Source organism: Mustelus asterias, chromosome 33 (genome assembly GCF_964213995.1).
Source record: "Mustelus asterias chromosome 33, sMusAst1.hap1.1, whole genome shotgun sequence".
Classification (NCBI taxonomy): Eukaryota; Metazoa; Chordata; class Chondrichthyes; order Carcharhiniformes; family Triakidae; genus Mustelus; species Mustelus asterias.
Genome location: NC_135833.1, coordinates 1,186,158 through 1,198,710, shown reverse-complemented (window position 1 = coordinate 1,198,710; position 12,553 = coordinate 1,186,158). Strand labels below are relative to the sequence as shown.

Sequence of the window (12,553 nt, the reverse complement as noted above, 5' to 3'; positions counted from 1 at the left end):
AACTTGGCTATCAGTTTCTGCTCAGCGACTCTGCGCTGTCGTGTGTCGCGAAGGCTGCCTTGGAGAACGCTTACCCGAATATCAGAGGCTGAATGCCTGTGACCGCTGAAGTGCTCCCCAACAGGAAGAGAACAGTCTTGCCTGGTGATTGCCAAGGCCATCCCCACACGCCCACTTCTTGCCTTCAAACAACCGCACAACCTCAAACAGACCATTGTCCGCAGCAAACTATCCAGCCTTCAGGAGAACAGTGACCACGACACCACACAACCCTGCCACAGCAACCTCTGCAAGACGTGCCGGATCATCGACACGGATGCCATCATCTCACGTGAGAACACCATCCACCAGGTACACGGTACATACTCTTGCAACTCGGCCAACGTTGTCTACCTGATACGCTGCAGGAAAGGATGTCCCGAGGCATGGTACATTGGGGAAACCATGCAGACGCTGCGACAACGGATGAATGAACACCGCTCGACAGTCACCAGGCAAGACTGTTCTCTTCCTGGTGGGGAGCACTTCAGCGGTCACAGGCATTCGGCCTCTGTTGAATGATGAAGAAAGATTGGAAAGGCTAGAATTGTCTTCCCAGGAGGCTGAGGGGATATTTAATTGAGGTTTATAAAGAGGGCGGCACGGTGGCACGCTGGTAGCACTGCTGCCTCACAGCGCCAGGGGCCCGGGTTCGATTCCCAGCTTGGGTCACTGTCTGTGCGGAGTCTGCACGTTCTCCCCGTATCTGTGTGGGGTTCCTCCGGGCGCTCCGGTTTCCTCCCAAAGATGTGCGGGTTAGGTGGATTGGCCAGGCTAAATTGCCCCTTAGTGCCAAGGGGATTAGCAGGGTAAATGCGTGGGGTTATGGGGATAGGGCATGGGTGGGATTGTGGTCGGCGCAGGCTCGATGGGCCGAATGGCCTCCTTCTGCACTGTAGGATTCTATGATTTCATGTGTGGGTAGGCTAAATTGACCCGGGTGTCGGGGAGATTTGCGGGGTAAAGGTGTGGGGTTATGGGGATAGGGCCTGGTTGGGATTGTGGTCGGTGCAGACTCGATGGGTCGAATGGCTTCCTTCTGCCCTGTATGATTCTATGCGCGGGTTAGGTGGATTGGCCGTGCTAAATTGACCCTAGTGTTGGGGGATTTGCGGGGTCAATGTGTGGGGTTGCAGGGCGGCACGGTAGCACAGTGGTTAGCACTGCTGCTTCACAGCTCCAGGGTCCCAGGTTCGATTCCCGGCTCGGGTCACTGTCTGTGTGGAGTTTGCACATTCTCCTCGTGTCTGCGTGGGTTTCCTCCGGGTGCTCCGGTTTCCTCCCACAGTCCAAAGATGCGCGGGTTAGGTTGATTGGCCAGGTTAAAAATTGCCCCTAGGAGTCCAGAGATGCGTAGGTTAGAGGGATTAGCGGGTAAAATATGTGGGGGTAGGGCCTGGGTGGGATTGTGGTCGGTGCAGACTCGATGGGCCGAATGGCCTCCTTCTGCACTGTAGGGTTTCTATGATTTCTATGAATTAGGGCCTGGATGGGATTGTGATCGGTACAGACTCGATGGATCGAATGGCCTCCTCCTGCCCTGTAGGATTCTATGATTCTATGTGCAGGGTGGGCTGATTGGCTGTGCTTAATTGACCCGAGTGTCGGGGGGATTTGCGAGGTAAATGTTTGGGTTTGCGGAATTAGGGCTTGGGTGGGATTGTGGTCGGTGCAGACCTGATGGGCCAAGTGGCCTCCTTCTGCACTGTAGGGTTTCTATGATAGAGTGATTAGGGCTATTTCTACTAATGGAGCCCGGGGCCAAAGGGGTGAAATAATTGGCAGAGTAGATTTGAGGAGTAATTCTTCACACAGAGGGGTCTGGAACTCACTGTCTGAAAGGGGGGAGGCAGAAAAACTCCTGCCTTTTGAGAAAGACTCGAATTTTAAAGGTCACCAGTTAACCCGGGATCAATACAATAATGTCACGTTAATGTACTTAAGGGCCCGATTAACACAGCTTGGTCTGGCTCCTGATCTGCCCAAGACCGCAAGGAACTACAAAAGGTCGTGAATGTAGCCCAATCCATCACGCAAACCAGCCTCCCATCCATTGACTCTGTCTACACTTCCCGCTGCCTCGGGGAAAAGCAGCCAGCATAATCAAGGACCTCCCACACACCCCGGACATTCTTTCTTCCACCTTCTTCCGTCGGGAAAAAGGGAAAAAGATACAAAAGTCTGAGGTCACGTACCAACCGACTCAAGAACAGCTTCTTCCCTGCTGCTGTCAGACTTTGGAATGGACCTACCTCGCATTAAGTTGATCTTTCTCTACACCCTAGCTATGACTGTAACACTACATTCTGCACTCTCTCCTTTCCTTCTCTATGAATGGTATGCTTTGTCTGTATAGCGCGCAAGAAACAATGCTTTTCACTGTATCCCAGAATATGTGATAATAATAAATCAAATCAAATCAAAACCTACATCGCATTAAGTTGATCTTTCTCTGCACCCTAGCTATGACTGTAACACCACATTCTGCGCTCTCTCCTTTCCTTCTCTATGAACGGTATGCTTTGCCTGTATAGCGCGCAAGAAACAATACTTTTCACTGTATGTTAATACATGTGACAATAATAAATCAAATCAAATCCCGAGCTATGACTGTAACACTACATTCTGCGCTCTCTCCTTTCCTTCTCTACGAACGGTATGCTTTGCCTGTATAGCGCGCAAGAAACAATACTTTTCACTGTATGTTAATACATGTGACAATAATAAATCAAATCAAATCAGATCAAATCAGAAGGTCCCGTCCCACTGACCCCACCCTCCTCCACTGATGACTTCAAGACCTTGTACACAAACTGGAGGGTTAAAAAAATTAAAAGCCTTGCGGCAGCGAGGAAAGGAGTGGAATCAGAGCAGAACGGGCTGTGCCATCTCCATTTGGAACGCAGAGCTCTCAGGCAATTTCAGTCCCCGGGCACGAGAATCCGCAACAATAAACACTCAACATACAGCCATGAATAATATATACGGAATAACAGTTAGCGGAGAGTGAGTAATAGGCCTGTAATTTAATCAAGCGGTGGGGGTGGAGCGGGGAGGAACTTAGATGATATCACAAAGCGGGTGAGATTAGTTCAGTCATCTTTTTATCCTCTATTATCCTGGATCAATGCTGGACAGCCTGTTGGGTCTAAAGTTGCTTTTCATTATTCAAAGCCTCTAACTGGTTTTGGCCAAGCTCTGGCGTTTGGTTTATCAGCAGCCAAGAGCTATTTCCCAAGGAAAGAAAGAGGAAGAATCCTTCTGGCCGCTGCGACTAGTCCAAGTTGAGCCATGATGTGGAGATGCCGGCGTTGGACTGGGGTGAACACAGTAAGGAGTCTCACAACACCAGGTTAAAGTCCAACAGGTTTATTTGGTAGCACAAGTTTTCAGATCCGCAAACTTACTGATCAAACCAGTTACATTCTCCTCCAAATCATTTATATATATTACAAACGGCAAAGGTCCCAGCAACACCACTTGTCACACTTGAAGTTGGACAAGACATTGGTAAGGCCACACTTGGAATACTGTGTGCAATTCTGGTCACCCTATTATAGAAAGGATATTATTAAACAAGAAAGAGTGCAGAAAAGATTTACTAGGATGCTACCGGGACTTGATGGTTTGAGTTATAAGGAGAGGCTGGATAGACTGGGACTTTCTTCTCTGGAGTGTAGGAGTCTGAGGGGTGATCTCACCGCTCCTTCATCAGGTGAGTCATAGAGTCATAGTCATAGAGGTTTACAGCATGGAAACAGGCCCTTCGGCCCAACTTGTCCATGCCGCCCTTTTTTTTAAAACCCCTAAGCTAATCCCAATTGCCCGCATTTGGCCCATATCCCTCTATACCCATCGTACCCATGTAACTGTCTAAACGCTTTTTAAAAGATAAAATTGTACCCACTTCTACTACTACCTCTGGCAGCTCGTTCCAGATACTCACCACCCTCTGTGTGAAAAAATTGCCCCTCTGGACCGTTTTGTATCTCACCCCTCTCACCTTAAACCTATGCCCTCTAGTTTTAGACTCCCCTACCTTTGGGAAAAGGTATTGACTATCTAGCTGATCTATGCCCCTCATTATTTTATAGGCCTCGATAAGATCACCCCTCAGCCTCCTACACTCCAGAGAAGAAAGCCCCAGTCTATCCAGCCTCTCCTTATAACTCAAGCCATCAAGTCCCGGTAGCATCCTAGTAAATCTTTTCTGCACTCTTTCTAGTTTAATAATATCCTTTCTATAATAGGGTGACCAGAACTACACACAGTATTCCAAGTGTGGCCTTATCAATGTCTTGTACAACTTCAAGTGTGACAAGTGGTATTCCTCAGGGATCAGTGCTGGGACCTTTGCTGTTTGTAATATATATAAATGATTTGGAGGAAAATATAACTGGTTTGATTAGTAAGTTTGCGGACAACACAAAGATTGGTGGGTTTGCGGATAGCGATGAGGACCATCAGAGGATACAGCAGGACATAGATCAGTTGGAGACTTGGGCGGAGAGATGGCAGATGGAGTTTAATCCAGACAAATGTGAGGTAATGCATTTTGGAAGGTCTAATACAGATAGGAAATATATAGTAAATGGCAGAACCTTAAGAGTATTGATAGGCAAAGGGATCTGGGTGTACAGGTACACAGGTCACTGAAAGTGGCAACGCAGGTAGAGAAGGTAGTCAAGAAGGCATACGGCATGCTTGCCTTCATCAGCCGGGGCATTGAGTTTAAAAATTGGCAAGTCATGTTGCAGCTTTATAGGCCGCACTTGGAATATAGTGTTCAATTCTGGTTGCCACGCTACCAGAAGGATGTGGAGGCTTTGGAGAGGGCACAGAAAAGATTTACCAGGATGTTGCCTGGTATGGAGGGCATCAGCTATGAGGAGAGGTTGGAGAAACTTGGTTTGTTCTCACTGGAACGACGGAGGTTGAAGGGCGACCTGATTGAAGTCTACAAGATTATGAGAGGCATGGACAGAGTGGACAGTCATAGCTTTTTCCCCAGGGTGGAAGAGTCAATTACTAGGGGGGCACAGGTTCAAGGTGCGAGGGGCAAGGTTTAAAGGAGATGTACGAGGCAGATTTTTTACACAAAGAATAGTGAATGCCTGGAACTCGTTGCCAGGGGAGGTAGTGGAAGCGGATACAGTAGTGACTTTTAAGGGGTGCCTTGACAAATTCATGAATCGGATGGGAATAGAGGGATATGGTCCCCGGAAGGGTAGGGGGTTGTAGTTAAGTCAGTCAGCATGGTCGGTGCAGGCTTGGAGGGCCGAAGGGCCTGTTCCTGTGCTGTAATTTTCTTTGTTCTTCGTTCTTTTGTTCAACAAGACGTCCCAACTCCTGTATCCAATGTTCTGACCAATGAAACCAAGCATGCCGAATGCCTTCTTCACCACTCTGTCCACCTGTGTCTCCACTTTCAAGGAGCTATGAACATGTACCCCTCGAACTCTTTGTTCTGTAACTCTCCCCAACGCCCGACCATTAACTGAGTAAGTCCTGCCCCGGTTCAATCTACCAAAATGCATTACCTTGCATTTGTCTAAATTAAACTCCATCTGCCATTCGTCAGCCCACTGGCCCAATTGATCAAGATCCTGTTGCAATCGGAGATAACCTTCTTCGCTGTCCACTATACCACCAATCTTGGTGTGATCTGCAAACTTACTAAGCATGCCTCCTATATTCTCATCCATGTAACGTGAGTGGAGAGTTGGGTTTCACAAATATGGCATATATAGACACAGACACAATTGCAAGGTAATAGTTGGAATGCGAGTCTTTACAGATACAGTACAGTACAAAGAACAGTACAGCACAGGAAACAGGCCCTTCGGCCCTCCAAGCCTGTGCCGTTCATTGGTCCAACTAGACCGTTCGTTTGTATCCCTCCATTCCCAGACTGCTCATGTGGCTATCCAGGTAAGTCTTAAACGATGCCAGCGTGTCTGCCTCCACCACCCTACTTGGCAGCGCATACCAGGCTCCCCCACCACCCTCTGTGTAAAAAATGCCCCTCTGATGTCTGAGTTATACCTCGCCCCTCTCACCTTGAGCCCGTGACCCCTCGTGATCGTCACCTCCGACCTGGGAAAAAGCCTCCCACTGTTCACCCTATCTATACCCTTCATAATCTTGTACACCTCGATTAGGTCTCCCCTCATTCTCCGTCTTTCCAAGGAGAACAAGCCCAGTTTACCCAATCTCTCCTCATAGCTAAGACCCTCCATACCAGGCAACATCCTGGTAAACCTTCTCTGCACTCTCTCTAAAGCCTCCACGTCCTTCTGGTAGTGCGGCGACCAGAACTGGATGCAGTACTCCAAATGTGGCCTAACCAGCGTTCTATACAGCTGCATCATCAGACTCCAGCTTTTATACTCTATACCCCGTCCCATAAAGGCAAGCATACCATATACCTTCTTCACCACCTTCTCCACCTGTGCTGCCACCTTCAAGGATTTGTGGACTTGCACACCTAGGTCCCTCTGTGTTTCTATACTCTTGATGGCTCTGCCCTTTATTGTATAACTCCTCCCTACATTATTTCTTCCAAAATGCATGGCCCCCTACATTAGTTCTTCCAGATTGTAATCAAATCTTTACAGGTGCAGACAGTGCAAGTGGAGAGAGGGTTAAGTACAAGTTAAAAAGGTGTGAACTGTCTCAAGCCGGGACAGTGAATGTAGTCCGGCCAACGGGTGTCCTGACTTAAAATTACAAATTCAATTTGACGACTTCAGTTCAGTATTTAGAATCCCCACAGTACAGAAGGAGGCCATTCGGCCCATCGAGTCTGCACCGACCACAATCCCACCCAGGCCCTATCCCCGTAACTCCAGATATTTACCCTGCTAATCCCCCTGACACCAAGGGACAATTTAGCACGGCCAATGCACCCAACCAGCTCATCTTTCAGACTGTGGGAGGAAACCGGAGCATCCGGAGGAAACCCACGCAGACACGGGGGAGAACGTGCAGACTCCACACAGACAGTGACCCAAGCCGAGAATCGAACCCGGGTCCCTGGTGCTGTCAGGCAGCAGTGCTAAGCAGATTAGGTAGATTGGCCATGCTAAATTGTCCCTTAGTGTCCAAAGATGTGCGGGTTAGGTGGATTGGCCGTGCTAAATTGCCCCTTAGTGTCCAAAGATGTGTGGGTTAGGTGGATTGGCCATGCTAAATTGTCCCTTAGTGTCCAAAGATGTGCGGGTTAGGTGGATTGGCCATGCTAAATTGCCCATTAGTGTCCAAAGATGTGTAGGTCAGGTGGATTGGCCATGCTAAATTGCCCATTAGTGTCCAAAGATGTGCGGGTTAGGTGGATTGGCCATGCTAAATTGCCCCTTAGTGTCCAAAGATGTGTGGGTTAGGTGGATTGGCCATGCTAAATTGTCCCTTAGTGTCCAAAGATGTGCGGGTTAGGTGGATTGGCCATGCTAAATTGCCCCTTAGTGTCCAAAGATGTGTGGGTTAGGTGGATTGGCCATGCTAAATTGTCCCTTAGTGTCCAAAGATGTGCGGGTTAGGTGGATTGGCCATGCTAAATTGCCCATTAGTGTCCAAAGATGTGTAGGTTAGGTGGATTGGCCATGCTAAATTGCCCATTAGTGTCCAAAGATGTGTAGGTTAGGTGGATTGGCCATGGTAAATTGCCCATTAGTGTCCAAAGATGTGTAGGTTAGGTAGATTGGCCATGGTAAATTGCCCATTAGTGTCCAAAGATGTGCGGGTTAGGTGGATTGGCCATGCTAAATTGTCCCTTAGTGTCCAAAAATGTGTGAGTTAGGTGGATTGGCTGTCCCTTTGTGTCAGGGGGATTAGCCTGGGTGAGATAGTCATCGGTGCAGGCTCGTTGGACCAAATGGCCTCCTTCTGCACTGTAGGGATTCTATTCCATTAAACCCATGCAGACATGTGGAGAATGTGCAAACTCCACACTTTACCCTCGCTAATCCCCCTGACACTAAGGAGCAATTTAGCATGGCCAATCCACCTATCCCGCATGTCTTTTGGACTGCGGGAGGAAACTGGAGAACCCGGAGGAAACCCACAGAGACACGGGGGAGAACGTGCAAACTCCACACAGACAGTGACCCAAGCCGGGAATCGAACCCGGGTCCCTGGCGCTGTGAGGCAGCAGTGCTAACCCACTGTGCCACCGTGCCGCCACCACTTGTGGTTTATTTTGTGATTCAAAGCTATCAGAGTATTGTAGTGGATGTAGATAATCTATTCCCACTTCTTAGAATCAAAGTGTGGTTCCATAAGCCATTTTGTTTAGCACCTTTCCCAAGGTACTTTTCTGTATGCATGAGGTCAGTCGAATTCAGAAGGCAGCACAGGGGAGATGATGGCCTAGTGGTATTACCACTCGGCTCGGGGTGGCATGGTTACACAGTGGTTAGCACTGCTGCCTCGCAGCGCCAGGGACCAGGGTTCGATTCCCGGCTTGGGTTACTGTCTGTGCGGAGTCTGCACATTCTCCCCATGTCTGTGTGGGTTTCCTCCGGGTGCCCAGGTTTCCTCCCACATTCCGAAAGACGTGCTGGTTCGGTGTTAAATTCTCCCTCAGTGTAACCCGAACAGGCGCTGGAGTGTGGCGACTGGGGGATTTTCACAGTAACTTCATTGCAGTGTGAATGTAAGCTTACTTGTGATACCAATAAGTAAACTTTAAACATTAATTAATCCAGAAACTCAGCTAATGTTCTGGGGGACCTGGGTTCGAATCCCCGCCACGGCAGATGGCGGAATTTGAATTCGGTAAAAAAATATCTGGAATTAAGAATCTACTGATGACCATGAAACCATTGTCGATTGTCGGAAAAACGCATCTGATTCACTAATGTCCTTTAGGGAAGGAAATCTGCCGTCCTTACCCCGGTCTGGCCTACATGTGACTCCAGAGCCACGGCAATGTGGTTGACTCTCAACTGCCCTCCAAGGGCAACTAGGGATGGGCAATAAATGCTGGGCCCAGCCAGCGACGCCCATGTCCCAGGAATGAATTAAAAAAAACAGTTGTCCCTGATCCCATTTCCATCTGAGTCAGGAGTGCGCTGGAATACCTCCCACTTTCCTGGACGAGGTAACTTGTTCCACCAACACTCACAATGTTCGGCATCATCTAAGGCAGAGCAACCCGCTTGATTGGCATCCCATCCACCATAGGCACACATAGAATCCCTACAGTGCAGAGGAGGGCATTCGGCCCATCGAGTCTGCACCAGCAACAATCCCTGCTAATCCCCCTGACACTAAGGGGCAATTTAGCATGGCCAATCCCCCTAACCTGCACATCTTTGAACACTAAGGGGCAATTTAGCATGGCCAATCCACCTAACCTGCACATCTTTGGACACTAAGGGGCAATTTAGCATGGCCAATCCACCTAACCTGCACATCTTTGGACACTAAGGGACAATTTAACATGGTCAATCCATCTAACCTGCACATCTTTGGACACTAAGGGGCAATTTAGCATGGCCAATCCACCTAACCTGCACATCTTTGGACACTAAGGGGCAATTTAGCATGGCCAATCCACCTAACCTGCACATCTTTGGACACTAAGGGACAATTTAACATGGTCAATCCATCTAACCTGCACATCTTTGGACACTAAGGGGCAATTTAGCATGGCCAATCCACCTAACCTGCACATCATTGGACACTAAGGGGCAATTTAGCATGGCCAATCCACCTGACCCGCACATCTTTGGACACTAAGGGACAATTTAACATGGTCAATCCATCTAACCTGCACATCTTTGGACACTAAGGGGCAATTTAACATGGTCAATCCATCTAACCTGCACATCTTTGGACACTAAGGGGCAATTTAGCATGGCCAATCCACCTAACCTGCACATCATTGGACACTAAGGGGCAATTTAGCATGGCCAATCCACCTGACCTGCACATCCTTGGACACTAAGGGACAATTTAACATGTCAATCCATCTAACCTTCACATCTTTGGACACTGAGGTGCAATTTAGCATGGCCAATCTACCTAATCGTACATCTTTGGACACTGAGGGGCAATTTAGTATGGCCAATCCACCTAATCGGCACATCTTTGGACACTAAGGGGCAATTTAGCATGGCCAATCCACCTAACCTGCACATCTTTGGACACTAAGGGGCAATTTAGCATGGCCAATCCACCTAACCTGCACATCTTGGGACACTAAGGGGCAATTTAGCATGGCCAATCCACGTAACTTGCACATGTTTGGACCGACGGAGGAAACTGGAGCACCCGACGGAAACCCACGCAGACACGGGGAGAATGTGCAGACTCCGCACAGACAGTGACCCAAGCCGGGAATCGAACCCGGGTCCCTGGCGCTGTGAGGCAGCAGTGCTAACCGATGTGCCACCGTGCCGCCCCACCCATTTCCTCCGGGTGCTCCAATTTCCTCCCACCCTCCAAAGATGCGCGGGTCAGGTGGATTGCGTTGGGGATAGTGCCCGGGTGGGATTGTTGTCGGCGCGGGCTCGATGGGCCGAATGGCCTCCTGTCGGGATTCTACGATTCTATGACCGTGGTCAGCACTGAGATTTAAAGTGGATTGTACAGATCAGGGTCAGAGCGGAGATGCCTGGTGCGTCTGGGTTATCAAGGTAGCTTTCCAATACCAGGGAAGTGAACATGTTTGTCACTTTCAATGCTGTTTTCTCTCTGAGGACATTTGGAGACGTAGCTTGTCTGATGTGAGGCGGACAGGGGAGACTAGGCCACGTGCAACCGCAGGAATGCCCGCATGTGCCAAGTTCCCCGGCTTCAGGGAAGCAGAGCGCAAATGGCTCTCACGCCTCTCCTTCAGCCAATTCACTCGGTGCTTGTCAGTCTGAGGCTGGAGTTTAATAGCTGCCGTAGCGAGAAGTCCAACCTGTCTGTGATCGGATTTTATCTGTCTGGGGACTTACTGAGTCTTTATGTTCCTCCAGATACTCTCTGACAGTCTTTAAGACAGTTTCTGCAGCCTGTCCGTTGGGATAACCTGCGTGTAGAATAAAGGACAGTTAATGAAATGCTTGAGAGAAGTTAACACCTTGATACTGAATGTTTGTGGTCGAACCAGGCCAGTCCTTGCACCTTCAATGTCCCGAAACAAGACCTAGCCTGTGCACTCCGCTGCCAGGTCCTCCCAAATCCTCCATGTCCACCCCACACCACTGCAGAGTTAACCTGAAGGATTACCTCACTAAATATTCTAATTGAGAGCTGGAGCCAGGTTTACCCCGCCGTTCAAATTCACAAATTCACGGGTGGCACAGTGAGTTAGCGCTGCTGCCTCACAGCGCCAGGGACCCGGGTTCGATTCCCGGCCTCGGGTCACTGTCTGTGCGGAGTCTGCACGTTCTCCCCCCGTGTCTGCGGGTGCTCCGGTTTCCTCCCACAGTCCGAACGATGTGCGGGTTAGGTGGATTGGCCGTGCTAAATTGCCCCTTAGTGTCAGGGTGACTAGCCATTCAGCCCATCGAGACTGCACCAACAACAATCCCACCCAGGCCCTAATCTCAAGTCTTTACCCTGCTAATCTTCCTGACACTAAGGGGCAATTTAGCATGGCCAATCCACCGAACATACACATTTTTGGACACTAAGGGACAATTTAGCATGGCCAATTCACCTAACCTGCACATCGTTGGACACTAAGGGGCAATTTAGCATGGCCAATCCACCTAACCTGCACATCTTTGGACACTAAGGGGCAATTTAGCATGGCCAATCCGTCTAACCGGCACATCTTTGGACACCAAGGGACAATTTAGCATGGCCAATCCACCGAACATACACATTTTTGGACACTAAGGGACAATTTAGCATAGCCAATTCACCTAACCTGCACATCTATGGACACTAAGGGGCAATTTAGCATGGCCAATCCGTCTAACCGGCACATCTTTGGACACCAAGGGACAATTTAGCATGGCCAATCCACCGAATGTACACATTTTTGGACACTAAGGGACAATTTAGCATGGCCAATTCATCTAACCTGCACATCGTTGGACACTAAGGGACAATTTAGAATGGCCAATCCACCTGACCTACACATCTTTGGACACTAAGGGGCAACGTAGCATGGCCAATCCCCCTAACCCGCACATCTTTGGACACTAAGGGGCAATTTTGCATGGCCGATCCACCTAACCCGCACATCTTTCGCACTGTGGGAGGAAGCCAGAGCACCCGGAGGAAACCCACGCAGACACGGGGAGAACGCGCAGACTCCACACAGACAGTGACCCAAGCCGGGAATCGAACCCGGGTCCCTGGCGCTGTGAGGCAGCAGTGCTAACCCACTGCGCCACCCTCACACTCGCTTATATATCTCTCACCACTCTCGGTAACACTCTCTGGCTGGGATTTTCCAGTCCTTACCGCTGGTGGGATCTTCCAATTCCGCCGAAGGCAACACCCCACCCGTGGCGGGTTCCCCAGCGGCCCGCTGGTTAGGGTGCGTTGGCCGCGCTAAATTCTCCCTCGG

General features: G+C 49.5%; 1 protein-coding gene across 1 annotated transcript in view; it reads right to left on the bottom strand.

Moving 5' to 3' along the window:
• LOC144481803 (ADP-ribose glycohydrolase MACROD1-like) overlaps window positions 1-12,553 on the bottom strand; it is a 1,226,842-nt gene that overhangs the window by 42,067 nt on the left and 1,172,222 nt on the right. Inside the window, exon 8 of the mRNA XM_078200949.1 lies at window positions 10,986-11,059. Coding sequence (XP_078057075.1) covers window positions 10,986-11,059 — 74 coding nt within the window. The remainder of the gene's footprint in view (window positions 1-10,985; window positions 11,060-12,553) is intronic.